The sequence below is a fragment of the Procambarus clarkii genome, chromosome 39 (genome assembly GCF_040958095.1).
Source record: "Procambarus clarkii isolate CNS0578487 chromosome 39, FALCON_Pclarkii_2.0, whole genome shotgun sequence".
NCBI lineage: Eukaryota > Metazoa > Arthropoda > Malacostraca > Decapoda > Cambaridae > Procambarus > Procambarus clarkii.
In genome coordinates this window covers 40,984,349-40,999,911 of record NC_091188.1, presented here as the reverse complement: position 1 = coordinate 40,999,911, position 15,563 = coordinate 40,984,349, and the positions used below count along the sequence as shown (strand labels likewise).

The 15,563-nt window shown below is 49.7% G+C and overlaps 1 protein-coding gene across 1 annotated transcript in view; it reads left to right on the top strand.

Moving 5' to 3' along the window:
* Positions 1–2,631: 2,631 nt before the first annotated feature.
* LOC123747506 (calpain-9-like) overlaps positions 2,632–15,563 on the top strand; it is a gene marked incomplete in the record, with an annotated part of 284,505 nt that continues 271,573 nt past the window's right edge. Inside the window, 1 exon segment of the mRNA XM_069338411.1 lies at positions 2,632–3,157. Coding sequence (XP_069194512.1) covers positions 3,001–3,157 — 157 coding nt within the window.

Genomic DNA, 15,563 nt, shown 5'->3' with positions numbered 1-15,563 from the left:
TGAGAGTAGTGGGGAAATGGAATGCACTTCAGGAACAGGTTGTGGAAGCAAATACTATTCATAATTTTAAAACCAGGTATGATAGGGAAATGGGACAGGAGTCATTGCTGTAAACAACCGATGCTCGAAAGGCGGGATCCAAGAGTCAATGCTCGATCCTGCAGACACAACTAGGTGAGTACAACTAGGTGAGTACACACACACACACACACACACACACACACACACACACACACACACACACACACACGGGTCATTCCACGTTAATTCACCAAAGGCCTCCCATTCGACCCTTTCTAAATCTAATGAAATTTTGCAATAAAGCAGCCCGAGACCCCAAATGAAATTGTGCACAATATTAGAGCTCAATGTGCTTTGGTTCTTAAATATTAGGTCCATGTTCAATGGGCTCTCGTCCCGTTAATGCGGACATATCGTTGAAAGGGTCAACTTTGACCCTTTATCAAATCCCGTCTAGTGGAGAGTAGTGGAATTTGGCATACCAGGACAACCTTTGGTGGCAGAATACAGCAGTGTAATTAAAAGAGAAGTTTAGGTAGCTATTCAGTTATCAATCCATGATAAAATCACTGCCAAAATTTGTCGTGAGAAATTTGGATCCCAATTTGGAGACCACTTACTCATCACCAGAAGGTCTAAACGCCATGATCTTTTGCAACGATGTGTAACAAGCACAATATTAAGCAGTGATGCAATAGCAACTCTGTTGTATCCATATGTCCAGAGGTGACCCACTTGAAAGTTGGCCAAAAAAAAAAAAATTGTGCAAAACTAGCCAACTTTCAAGGCAAAATATCTCAATATGCGTCATTCCCACTTTGGCTTTGAATGACACCATTGGATAGAACAGATTTTTCTCTATAAGAGTAACTTTTATTTAGGTTGGGATCTGAATTCCTAGTTCAGCCAGAGGACTCTGAAAATGACATGCCTTAGTTAAGTTAGTAGTTAATTACAGTTGATTGATAGAGAGTTGAGAGGCGGGACCAAAGAGCAGAGCTCAACCCCCGCAATGCCATCACTTACGATATCCACGCAAGTCACCATTCTCTAAAGTTTACAAAAAAGACATTCCTATTATTCAGACAAAAAAGGTTAAACTATCAAATTCTTCAGTAATTGGCAAAAGGATAACGCGGACATGGTCGCATACATCAAAATGAATTCCGCAAGTTAGAGGTTGATATAAGCCTTAATTACCCTCCAGAGACTTATATAGTCTTAAATAACCCTCTAAAGATTAATATAGTCCTTAATATCCCTCCAAAGATTAATATAGTCCTTAATATCCCTCCAAAGATTAATATAGGCTTTAATAACCCTCCACAGATTGATATGAGCCCTAATAACCTTCCAAGGGGTGACGGAGATGTGCTACACACCTGTCCAACGGGTGTGACAGGTGTACTCACCTAATTGTGCTTGCGGGGGTTGAGTTCTGGCTCTTTGGTCCCGCCTCTCAACTGTCAATCAACTGGTGTATAGGTTCCTGAGCCTATTGGGCTCTATCATATCTACACTTGAAACTATGTATGGAGTCAGCCTCCACCACATCACTGCCTAATGCATTCCATTTGTCAACCACTCTGACACTAAAAAAGTTCTTTCTAATATCTCTGTGGCTCATTTGGGCACTCAGTTTCCACCTGTGTCCCCTTGCGCGTGTACCCCTTGTGTTAAATAGCCTGTCTTTATCTACCCTATCAATTCCCTTCAGAATCTTGAATGTGGTGATCATGTCCCCCCTAACTCTTCTGTTACTGAGGGGCCATGGTGTGGTGAAGCGGGTGTGCTACACACCCGGCTCCCGCGGACACAACACAAGGACACACGCTCGCTCGCGGTTCGATGTTTGTGCGGCAATAAAAACGATTCGAATTGTCGGTTTGACTGCATGTTGCCAACACACTCCCTTCCCTAATGCTCACACCATGTTATTGATGGCTGGGCTATCGTGGTGTGGCTGGGCTATCGTGGTGTGGCTGGGCTATCGTGGTGTGGCTGGGCTATCGTGGTGTGGCTTTGCTATCGTGGTGTGGCTGGGCTATCGTGGTGTGGCTGGGCTATCGTGGTGTGGCTTTGCTATCGTGGTGTGGCTGGGCTATCGTGGTGTGGCTGGGCTATCGTGGTGTGGCTGGACTATCGTGGTGTGGCTTGAAGAGAATCTAATACCTTTTGAGGAGAATCTAATACCTTTGAGGAGAATCTAATGCCTTTTGAAGAGAATCTAATACCTTTGATAAGAATCTAATGCCTTTTGAAGAGAATCTAATACCTTTTGAGGAGAATCTAATGTCTTTTGAGGAGAATCTAATACCTTTGAGGAGAATCTAATACTTTTGAGGAGAATCTAACTCCTTTAAATATGACACCTGATCTATAAAGCTTATTTTGGTAAACCCTCATACATAGGAAATGCAGATAGTTAATTTTGTTCTCTGCGCACAATTATAGAGCGAATTATCTTCTTAGATTCCTTCCTATATTGCGTTGAACTCTCCCTTACAATGGTATATGTGACCGCTTTGTTTCCCTGTGTTGGTGTTGTGTGATATATAGTGCTCTTTTGAACCATATATTACTAATATTATATAATATTTGTTGCAGGATATCCAGTGGTAGAGTTGAGAGAGCAATGTGGTCCACAGTGTAATGTGCGGCTTGGTGGCTCAGGAGCTCGTGGGCTTCACTAACATGAACTATACCGTCGTTAGTGGCCCAACTCTCATATGTATCTAACATATAAATGAAAAACATATATGAGAAACTATATATGTATATATTGTTTAAAAAAGATGTAAAGTGAAAGAAAAGTGAGAATGAGTTCAAGAGGAGAGAGAGAGAGAGGGGGGAATGGTGTGAAACTTAACTCACTCTCAAGGAAAATGAACATTCCATAGAAAACAATTCTTTCCTCTCCTTTAATTTACTGGACTAGAAGATAACCAAAAGTATATATTTTGCGTGAGGGCGTAAACAATGAAGGTGACGAACGCGATCATCTGGACGATCTGCGTCAGCATCCTGGTGTTTATCTGTGTGTTGTGGTTCGTCATCTGCTACATCGGCCTGTGTAGGCTCAGGAGGAGGAAACAGCGAAGTGTTCTCCCAGTCTTCACCATCCACTCTCCGCTAGGTGAGTACCCCTCTCTTGCCCTGCTTGACCACCAGCACCTCCTAGTGGACGCTCTTACTCACCGCTTTCTATATACACAATGTCTATACAACGTTGTGGTTTGTATATACACAATGTCTATACAACGTTGTGGTTTGTATATACACAATGTCTATACAACGTTGTGGTTTGTATATACACAATGTCTATACAACGTTGTGGTTTGTATATACACAATGTCTATACAACGTTGTGGTTTGTATATACACAATGTCTATACAACGTTGTGGTTTGTATATACACAATGTCTATACAACGTTGTGGTTTGTATATACACAATGTCTATACAACGTTGTGGTTTGTATATACACAATGTCTATACAACGTTGTGGTTTGTATATACACAATGTCTATACAACGTTGTGGTTTGTATATACACAATGTCTATACAACGTTGTGGTTTGTATATACACAATGTCTATACAACGTTGTGGTTTGTATATACACAATGTCTATACAACGTTGTGGTTTATATATACAGAATACACGTAATATTGCTCCCACCTCCCCGGGTATTATCTGTGTATGAGTATATATCTGTATCTGTCTTAAGAGCCGCCACACCTGGGCTGTACACCTGCCAAGTTCACCGTTGGTCACAAACATTTTCTCTTAACCTTATGGTCAGCTCAACAGTTATCTGCAGTCAACACAAGACTACCTTAACGTTACTTTGGAGATGATTTCGGGGCTCGATGTCTCCGCGGCCCGGTCATCGACAGGTCTCCTCTGATAGATTTGGAAGCTGAGATATGAATGGGGTCAACAGGGTGTCAATCCTCAGTTGTTTGTGCATCTTTATGCGGCAGTATTTGGGGAGGTGGTTGTAAATCGATTGGCTGAGTCGTGTTCCTGGGAAGGCCAGTAGGGTAGGGGAACTATCAGGGGAAAGCGCCACCGACTATATAGCACTGGGAAGGGGTCAGGATAAGGATTTGGGATGGGACGGGAGGAAGGAATGGTGCCCAACCACTTGGACGGTCGGGGATTGAACGTCGACCTGCATGAATTGGAACGCCTTACATTTATTCTGGAACGAGAGTCAAAATGTGTGTGTGGTGCCAAAGGTGTGTAATGGAGAGAGAGTAGGAGAGGGGTGAGGCAGTGAGACACCGTATTCTATACACACACACACACACCTGGCGAGGTGTGTTCCGGGTGTGTGTGTGTGTGTGTGTGTGCCGCTATACCTGGCGTCACCGGGGGGGGGGGGGGAGGTGTTACGCTTGGCCCTCTCAGTGGAACGTGCTGCCTGCTGTTAATACTGGTACCCCTCTACCAAGACGTTATCTCTGCTCCCCCTCTCCCCTCTCTATGCTCCCCCTCTCTATGCTCCCCCTTTCCCCTCTCTATGCTCCCCCTCTCCCCTCTCTATGCTCCCCTTCTCCCCTCTATGCTCCCCCTCTCCCCTCTCTATGCTCCCCCTCTCCCCTCTCTATGCTCCCCTCTCTATGCTCCCCCTCTCCCCTCTCTATGCTCCCCCTCTCCCCTCTCTATGCTCCCCCTCTCCCCTCTCTATGCTCCCCCTCTCCCCTCTCTATGCTCCCCCTCTCTCCTCTCTATGCTCCCCCTCTCCCCTCTCTATGCTCCCCCTCTCTCAGCTCCCTCGTCATCTCACCTCACACTTTCCCTCATGATAATAATCTACTCTACGTCGTGTGTAGCAGTCTCCTGCTGACTCACACTGGTGAGTCTCCTGCTGACTCACACAATGGTGAGTCTCCTGCTGACTCTCACACTGGTGAGTCTCCTGCTGACTCTCACACTGGTGAGTCTCCTGCTGACTCACACAATGGTGAGTCTCCTGCTGACTCTCACACTGGTGAGTCTCCTGCTGACTCTCACACTGGTGAGTCTCCTGCTGACTCACACAATGGTGAGTCTCCTGCTGACTCTCACACTGGTGAGTCTCCTGCTGACTCTCACACTGGTGAGTCTCTCCTGCTGACTCTCACACTGGTGAGTCTCCTGCTGACTCTCACACTGGTGAGTCTCTCCTGCTGACTCACACACTGGTGAGTCTCCTGCTGACTCACACACTGGTGAGTCTCCTGCTGACTCTCACACTGGTGAGTCTCCTGCTGACTCACACACTGGTGAGTCTCCTGCTGACTCACACACTGGTGAGTCTCTCCTGCTGACTCTCACACTGGTGAGTCTCCTGCTGACTCACACACTGGTGAGTCTCCTGCTGACTCACACACTGGTGAGTCTCCTGCTGACTCTCACACTGGTGAGTCTCCTGCTGACTCACACACTGGTGAGTCTCTCCTGCTGACTCACACACTGGTGAGTCTCTCCTGCTGACTCACACACTGGTGAGTCTCTCCTGCTGACTCTCACACTGGTGAGTCTCTCCTGCTGACTCACACACTGGTGAGTCTCTCCTGCTGACTCTCACACTGGTGAGTCTCCTGCTGACTCTCACACTGGTGAGTCTCTCCTGCTGACTCACACACTGGTGAGTCTCCTGCTGACTCACACACTGGTGAGTCTCCTGCTGACTCTCACACTGGTGAGTCTCCTGCTGACTCACACACTGGTGAGTCTCCTGCTGACTCACACACTGGTGAGTCTCTCCTGCTGACTCTCACACTGGTGAGTCTCCTGCTGACTCACACACTGGTGAGTCTCCTGCTGACTCACACACTGGTGAGTCTCCTGCTGACTCTCACACTGGTGAGTCTCCTGCTGACTCTCACACACTGGTGAGTCTCTCCTGCTGACTCACACACTGGTGAGTCTCTCCTGCTGACTCACACACTGGTGAGTATCTCCTGCTGACTCTCACACTGGTGAGTCTCTCCTGCTGACTCACACACTGGTGAGTCTCCTGCTGACTCTCACACTGGTGAGTCTCCTGCTGACTCACACACTGGTGAGTCTCCTGCTGACTCTCACACTGGTGAGTCTCCTGCTGACTCACACACTGGTGAGTCTCTCCTGCTGACTCACACACTGGTGAGTCTCCTGCTGACTCACACTGGTGAGTCTCCTGCTGACTCACACACTGGTGAGTCTCCTGCTGACTCTCACACTGGTGAGTCTCTTCTGCTGACTCACACTGGTGAGTCTCCTGCTGACTCACACACTGGTGAGTCTCCTGCTGACTCACACACTGGTGAGTCTCTTCTGCTGACTCACACTGGTGAGTCTCTCCTGCTGACTCTCACACTGGTGAGTCTCCTGCTGACTCTCACACTGGTGAGTCTCTCCTGCTGACTCACACACTGGTGAGTCTCTCCTGCTGACTCACACACTGGTGAGTCTCTCCTGCTGACTCACACACTGGTGAGTCTCTCCTGCTGACTCTCACACTGGTGAGTCTCTCCTGCTGACTCACACACTGGTGAGTCTCTCCTGCTGACTCACACACTGGTGAGTCTCTCCTGCTGACACACACACTGGTGAGTCTCTCCTGCTGACTCACACACTGGTGAGTCTCTCCTGCTGACTCACACACTGATGAGTCTCCTGCTGACTCTCACACTGGTGAGTCTCCTGCTGACTCACACACTGGTGAGTCTCCTGCTGACTCACACACTGGTGAGTCTCTCCTGCTGACTCTCACACTGGTGAGTCTCCTGCTGACTCACACACTGGTGAGTCTCCTGCTGACTCACACACTGGTGAGTCTCCTGCTGACTCTCACACTGGTGAGTCTCCTGCTGACTCACACACTGGTGAGTCTCTCCTGCTGACTCACACACTGGTGAGTCTCTCCTGCTGACTCACACACTGGTGAGTCTCTCCTGCTGACTCTCACACTGGTGAGTCTCTCCTGCTGACTCACACACTGGTGAGTCTCCTGCTGACTCTCACACTGGTGAGTCTCCTGCTGACTCACACACTGGTGAGTCTCCTGCTGACTCTCACACTGGTGAGTCTCCTGCTGACTCACACACTGGTGAGTCTCTCCTGCTGACTCACACACTGGTGAGTCTCCTGCTGACTCACACTGGTGAGTCTCCTGCTGACTCACACACTGGTGAGTCTCCTGCTGACTCTCACACTGGTGAGTCTCTTCTGCTGACTCACACTGGTGAGTCTCCTGCTGACTCACACACTGGTGAGTCTCCTGCTGACTCACACACTGGTGAGTCTCTTCTGCTGACTCACACTGGTGAGTCTCTCCTGCTGACTCTCACACTGGTGAGTCTCCTGCTGACTCTCACACTGGTGAGTCTCTCCTGCTGACTCACACACTGGTGAGTCTCTCCTGCTGACTCACACACTGGTGAGTCTCTCCTGCTGACTCACACACTGGCGAGTCTCTCCTGCTGACTCACACACTGGTGAGTCTCTCCTGCTGACTCTCACACTGGTGAGTCTCTCCTGCTGACTCACACACTGGTGAGTCTCTCCTGCTGACTCACACACTGGTGAGTCTCTCCTGCTGACTCACACACTGGTGAGTCTCTCCTGCTGACTCACACACTGGTGAGTCTCTCCTGCTGACACACACTGGTGAGTCTCTCCTGCTGACTCACACACTGGTGAGTCTCTCCTGCTGACTCACACACTGGTGAGTCTCTCCTGCTGACTCACACACTGGTGAGTCTCCTGCTGACTCACACACTGGTGAGTCTCCTGCTGACTCACACACTGGTGAGTCTCTCCTGCTGACTCTCACACTGGTGAGTCTCCTGCTGACTCTCACACTGGTGAGTCTCCTGCTGACTCTCACACTGGTGAGTCTCTCCTGCTGACTCACACACTGGTGAGTTCTCCTGCTGACTCTCACACTGGTGAGTCTCCTGCTGACTCTCACACTGGTGAGTCTCCTGCTGACTCACACACTGGTGAGTCTCTCCTGCTGACTCTCACACTGGTGAGTCTCTCCTGCTGACTCACACACTGGTGAGTCTCCTGCTGACTCACACACTGGTGAGTCTCCTGCTGACTCACACACTGGTGAGTCTCTCCTGCTGACTCACACACTGGTGAGTCTCTCCTGCTGACTCACACTGGTGAGTCTCCTGCTGACTCACACACTGGTGAGTCTCCTGCTGACTCTCACACTGGTGAGTCTCTCCTGCTGACTCACACACTGGTGAGTCTCCTGCTGACTCACACACTGGTGAGTCTCTCCTGCTGACTCTCACACTGGTGAGTCTCTCCTGACTCACACACTGGTGAGTCTCCTGCTGACTCACACACTGGTGAGTCTCCTGCTGACTCACACACTGGTGAGTCTCTCCTGCTGACTCACACACTGGTGAGTCTCCTGCTGACTCACACACTGGTGAGTCTCCTGCTGACTCACACACTGGTGAGTCTCTCCTGCTGACTCACACACTGGTGAGTCTCCTGCTGACTCACACACTGGTGAGTCTCCTGCTGACTCCTGGTAACATACCCAGCATTACCCCGTGGTCTCCTCTCATGTGTCACCCGCTCTGGAAACTGGACGGTAGAGCGACCGTCTCGCGTCATGCAGGTCGGCGTTCAATCCCCGACCGTCCACACAAGTGGTTGGGCACCATTCCTTCCGCCCGTCTCACCCCAAATCCTGATCCCTTCCCAGTGCTATATAGTCGTGGCTTGGCGCTTTCCCCCTGATACTTCCCTTACCTTAGTGACAGACACAGTAGGTCCGCGGTTGTTCAACGTCTTCCCAGCAAGCATAAGAAATATTGCCGGAACAACCGTGGACATTTTCAAGAGGAAACTAGATTTATTCCTCCAAGGAGTGCCGGACCAGCCGGGCTGTGGTGGGTATGTGGGCCTGCGGGCCGCTCCAAGCAACAGCCTGGTGGACCAAACACTCACAAGTCGAGCCTGGCCTCGGGCCGGGCTTGGGCAGTAGAAGAACTCCCAGAACCCCATCAACCAGGTATGATCCATGCGGTCCTTTACCTCTGTTAGACGTCATCAAAGCATTAACCAAATACAATTATTTTCACTGTTGACAAGTAAATGGTCAATTTAGGGAACAAAGTGATGGTTGATTGTTTCAGGGAAGTAATGACAATTACTAAAGACAACCGCTACTTACAGAGAGGATTTGATAATAACTTCCGAGGCGATAGTGGTAGTTGGACAGTTACGTCGTTAGAGCTAAATAGTTTGTTGTCATATTAACCAGGAATGGCCCGTTTAGTATGCTAAGTGGGCAGGTATATGCAAGTATGGGTATGTTATCTGGACCTGAGAAGTTGTTCAGTCCATCCTGGTTACCCTCCCCCCCTGCCGTCTACTGTTCCTACCCCTCCCCCCCCCTCCCCTCTACTGTTACCACCCCCCCTTACATCCCCGCTACTGTTACCACCCCCCCTTACCTCCCCGCTACTGTTACCAACCCCCCTTACCTCCCCTCTACTGTTACCACCCCCCCTTACCTCCCCGCTACTGTTACCACCCCCCCCTTACCTCCCCGCTACTGTTACCACCCCCCCCTTACCTCCCCGCTACTGTTACCACCCCCCCCTTACCTCCCCGCTACTGTTACCACCCCCCCTTACCTCCCCGCTACTGTTACCACCCCGTCTTACCTCCCCGCTACTGTTACCACCCCCCCTTACCTCCCCTCTACTGTTACCACCCCCCCTTACCTCCCCGCTACTGTTACCAACCCCCCTTACCTCCCCGCTACTGTTACCACCCCCCCTTACCTCCCCGCTACTGTTACCAACCCCCCTTACCTCCCCGCTACTGTTACCACCCCCCCTTACCTCCCCGCTACTGTTACCAACCCCCCTTACCTCCCCGCTACTGTTACCACCCCCCCCTTACCTCCCCGCTACTGTTACCAACCCCCCTTACCTCCCCGCTACTGTTACCACCCCCCCTTACCTCCCCGCTACTGTTACCAACCCCCCTTACCTCCCCGCTACTGTTACCACCCCCCCTTACCTCCCCGCTACTGTTACCACCCCCCCCCCCCTCTCCCGTGTACCATCACTACTCATTCCTAGAAAAAATAGGTCCAAATAGGACCTATTTTGCCTGAGTGAATGAGCATATGAAGCAGACAATAAACATTTGTATAATGCCTCGTAACTCACAGTGTATAGGACCATTGATGAGTGAACTACCTAATTACCGACAGTGGTTAGTTCCTCCAAACTGTTGTCCCGTGAACTGGTGATTCAGTATTTATTTACGTTAGTCTATTATGAGGGTAATGTTTGCTGCGCCAGCTGACTGCGTCACTTAAGGGGTGGTGAGGGGGGGGGGGGGGTGGTGAGGGGGTGAATGGGGGTGGGGGTAAAGCCAGTAGAGATGAGGAAGGTATCAATTGTGTGGTAAAGTTGGGCACTCTGCCGCTGTTTTGGTCAGTTCTGACCGTTTGTTTTGGGTGTGTGAGAACACACACGCACACACACACACACACGTGTTTGGTGCGTGTGTTTCAGCCGTCATTGTCTGTGTTTGGTGACGTCGTATTTGTTAAACATTTGCTTGTGGTGTTTGTCGTGTGTACAAGCACTCGCCGGCGGCGTTTGGTAAATCTGGAAAACTTGTTAATTGTTTGGCATCTTTGCAAACGTTCCTTGGCTGCGTTTGTTCATTGTAAAACACTGGCTGTGTTTGTCGTCTCTCCAAACACTGGCTGGCTGTGTTTGTCGTCTCTCCAAACACTGGCTGGCTGTGTTTGTCGTCTCTCCAAACACTGGCCGGCTGTGTTCAGCTAACTTGTAAACACTTGTTAACTGCTCTTGTTGCCTTTACAAACACACAGTGTTAGAGAGCGCGCGCCAGGACCTCTATGTTGGTACACCGTTGTTGGTGTGTGTGTGTGTGTGTGTGTGTGTGTGTGTGTGTGTGTGTGTGTGTGTGTGTGTGTGTGTGTGTGTGTGTGTGTGTCAACACTGGCGGCGGGTGCCTCGACCCGCCGCCCGTCAGGTCTGAATCCTGTACCGTCATCAACAGTGACGTCATAGTGACGTCACACCCCGTCCACGTAGAAAGGAAAAGAACTATCAGGGAAAAACGCCAAGCCATCACGACTATATAGCACTGGGAAGGGGTCAGGATAAGGATTTGGGATGGGACGGGGGGAGGGAATGGTGCCCAACCACTTGTGGTGGACGCTCGGGGATTGAACGCCGACCTGCATGAAGCGAGACCGTCGCTCTACCGTCAGCCCAAGTGGGTGGACAGGAGACAAACACTATCAACAAGCACTTGTACCAAACACAAAGAGGCAGCTTGACCAGTAAAGCCTAAGACACACTCGAGCAAATTGTATTAAAACGCAACATTCAGCTAAACCCCGTTAAAACCCGCTATGGTTAACATAGATGATTCATGTGAGTTGTTTCTTTGAGAACACTGAGAGAAGGAACACTCACTCACTCACTCACTCACTCACTCACTCACTCACTCACACACTCACTCACTCACTCACTCACACACTCACTCACTCACTCACTCACTCACTCACTCACTCACTCACTCACACACTCACTCACTCACTCACTCACTCACTCACTCACTCACTCACTCACTCACTCACACACACACTTACTCACTCACTCACTCACACACTAACACACACACACACACACACACAAAATGGAATACATTAGGGGGTGATGTGGTGGAGGCTGACTCCATACACAGTTTCAAGTGTAGATATGATAGAGCCCGATAGGCTCAGGAATCTGTACACCTGTTGATTGACAGTTGAGAGGCGGGACCAAAGAGCCAGAGCTCAACCCCCGCAAACACAACTAGGTGAGTACAACTAGGTGAGTACACACACACACACACACACACACACACACACACACACACACACACACACACACACACACACACACACACACACACACACGGGGTACCAGGGTGAGGCAGTGAATGAAAGGTGTGCCCATGTGGGTTGGTACCCCTGCTTCACCAGCTGGGCATGACCGGGGCCACTTGGGGTAGTTGTCAGTGTTGCACCAGTGGTGAACACCACACTGAACAATGGTGAACACCACTGAACACTGGTGAACACCACACTGAACACTGGTGAACACCACACTGAACAATGGTGAACACCACACTGAACAATGGTGAACACCACACTGAACAATGGTGAACACCACACTGAACAATGGTGAACACACTGAACAATGGTGAACACCCCACTGAACAATGGTGAACACCACACTGAACAATGGTGAACACCACACTGAACAATGGTGAACACCACACTGAACAATGGTGAACACCCCACTGAACAATGATGAACACCACACTGAACAATGGTGAACACCACACTGAACAATGATGAACACCCCACTGAACAATGGTGAACACCACACTGAACACTGGTGAACACCACACTGAACACTGGTGAACACCCCACTGAACAATGGTGAACACCACACTGAACAATGGTGAACACCCCACTGAACAATGGTGAACACCCCACTGAACAATGGTAAACACACTGAACAATGGTGAACACCACACTGAACAATGGTGAACACTGAACAATGATAAACACCACACTGAACAATGGTGAACACTGAACAATGGTGAACACCACACTGAACAATGGTGAACACCACACTGAACACTGGTGAACACCACACTGAACACTGGTGAACACCCCACTGAACAATGGTGAACACCTCACTGAACAATGGTGAACACCCCACTGAACAATGGTGAACACCCCACTGAACAATGAACACACTGAACAATGGTGAACACCACACTGAACAATGGTGAACACTGAACAATGATGAACACCACACTGAACAATGGTGAACACTGAACAATGGTGAACACCACACTGAACAATGGTGAACACCCCACTGAACAATGGTGAACACCCCACTGAACAATGGTGAACACCCCACTGAACAATATGAACACCACACTGAACAATGGTGAACACCACACTGAACAATGGTAAACACCCCACTGAACAATGGTGAACACCCCACTGAACAATGAACACCCCACTGAACAATGGTGAACACCACTGAACAATGGTGAACACCCCACTGAACAATGGTGAACACACTGAACAATGGTGAACACTGAACAATGGTGAACACTGAACAATGGTGAACACTGAACAATGGTGAACACTGAACAATGGTTAACACTGAACAATGGTGAACACTGAACAATGGTGAACACTGAACAATGTTGACCACTGAACAATGGTGACCACTGAACAATGGTGAACACTGACCAAGAGTGAACACTGAACAATGGTGAACACTGAACAATGGTGAACAGTGACCAAGAGTGAACAGTGACCAAGAGTGAACAGTGAACAATGGTGACCACTGACCAAGAGTGAACACTGAACAATGGTGACCACTGACCAGGAGTGAACACTGAACAATGGTGAACACTGAACAATGGTGACCAGTGACCAAGAGTGAACACTGAACAATGGCCAGTGAACACTGAACAATGGTGACCACTGACCAGGAGTGAACACTGAACAATGGTGAACACTGAACAATGGTGACCAGTGACCAAGAGTGAACACTGAACAATGGTGACCACTGACCAGGAGTGAACACTGAACAATGGTGAACACTGAACAATGGTGACCAGTGACCAAGAGTGAACAGTGAACAATGGTGAACACAGTGACCAAGAGTGAACATTTAACAATGGTGAACAGTGACCAAGAGTGAACACTGAACAATGGTGACCAGTGACCAAGAGTGACCACTGAACAATGGTGACCAGTGACCAAGAGTGAACACTGAACAATGGTGACCAGTGAACAATGGTGAACACTGAACAATGGTGACCAGTGACCAAGAGTGAACACTGAACAATGGTGACCAGTGACCAAGAGTGAACACTGAACAATGGTGACCAGTGAACAATGGTGAACACTGAACAATGGTGACCAGTGACCAAGAGTGAACACTGAACAATGGTGACCAGTGAACAATGGTGAACACTGAACAATGGTGACCAGTGACCAAGAGTGAACACTGAACAATGGTGACCAGTGAACAATGGTGAACACTGAACAATGGTGACCAGTGACCAAGAGTGAACACTGAACAATGGTGACCAGTGAACAATGGTGAACACTGAACAATGGTGACCAGTGACCAAGAGTGAACACTGAACAATGGTGACCAGTGAACAATGGTGAACACTGAACAATGGTGACCAGTGACCAAGAGTGAACACTGAACAATGGTGACCAGTGACCAAGAGTGAACACTGAACAATGGTGACCAGTGACCAAGAGTGAACACTGAACAATGGTGACCAGTGACCAAGAGTGAACACTGAACAATGGTGACCAGTGACCAAGAGTGAACACTGAACAATGGTGACCAGTGACCAAGAGTGAACACTGAACAATGGTGACCAGTGACCAAGAGTGACAGTGAACACTGACAGGCAATGGTGAACACTGAACAATGGTGACCAGTGACCAAGAGTGAACACTGAACAATGGTGACCAGTGACCAAGAGTGAACACTGAACAATGGTGAACACTGAACAATGGTGACCAGTGACCAAGAGTGAACACTGAACAATGGTGACCAGTGACCAAGAGTGAACACTGAACAATGGTGACCACTGACCAAGAGTGAACAGTGAACAATGGTGACCACTGACCAAGAGTGAACACTGAACAATGGTGACCACTGACCAAGAGTGAACAGTGAACAATGGTGACCACTGACCAAGAGTGAACAGTGAACAATGGTGACCAGTGACCAAGAGTGAACAGTGAACAATGGTGACCACTGACCAAGAGTGAACACTGAACAATGGTGACCAGTGACCAAGAGTGAACACTGAACAATGGTGACCAGTGACCAAGAGTGAACAGTGAACAATGGTGACCAGTGACCAAGAGTGAACACTGAACAATGGTGACCAGTGACCAAGAGTGAACAGTGAACAATGGTGACCAGTGACCAAGAGTGAACACGAGGCATGCAAGGCAGCTGACGGAGGGACGCGTCGCTCAGACAAACATGCATGTACCCAGGCAAGAATTGTTGCTTGTACCGGCCAGCGTCACGCTAGGCCGAGCCCGGCTGTGTGGCCTGTGCCGGGCACGACGTCGGAGGTGAAGGCTCAGGGACATGATCCCAACATACACGATACCGCCGGGAAGACACACGGTGAACAAGAACCCACCTCCATCTACAAGCTCAGTCACGACACTGAAGGCGGGACACAGAGCCCTGACAGAGCCCGGGGAGCAAGCCCTTTCGGGCCTCGGCCTGGGGTCCAGTGTTCGAGTTTCCAACATCTTCAAAGGTGGACGAGTAACTATATCCTGGAAAGGTGGGCGGGCTCGGGGCGGGCTCGGGGCGGGCTCGGGCGGGCTCGGGGTGGGCTCGGGGTGGGCTCGGGGCGGGCTCGGGGCGGGCTCGGGGCGGGCGTAAAAACTGGCCCCAGACGTGGATAGAGAGAGGAACGT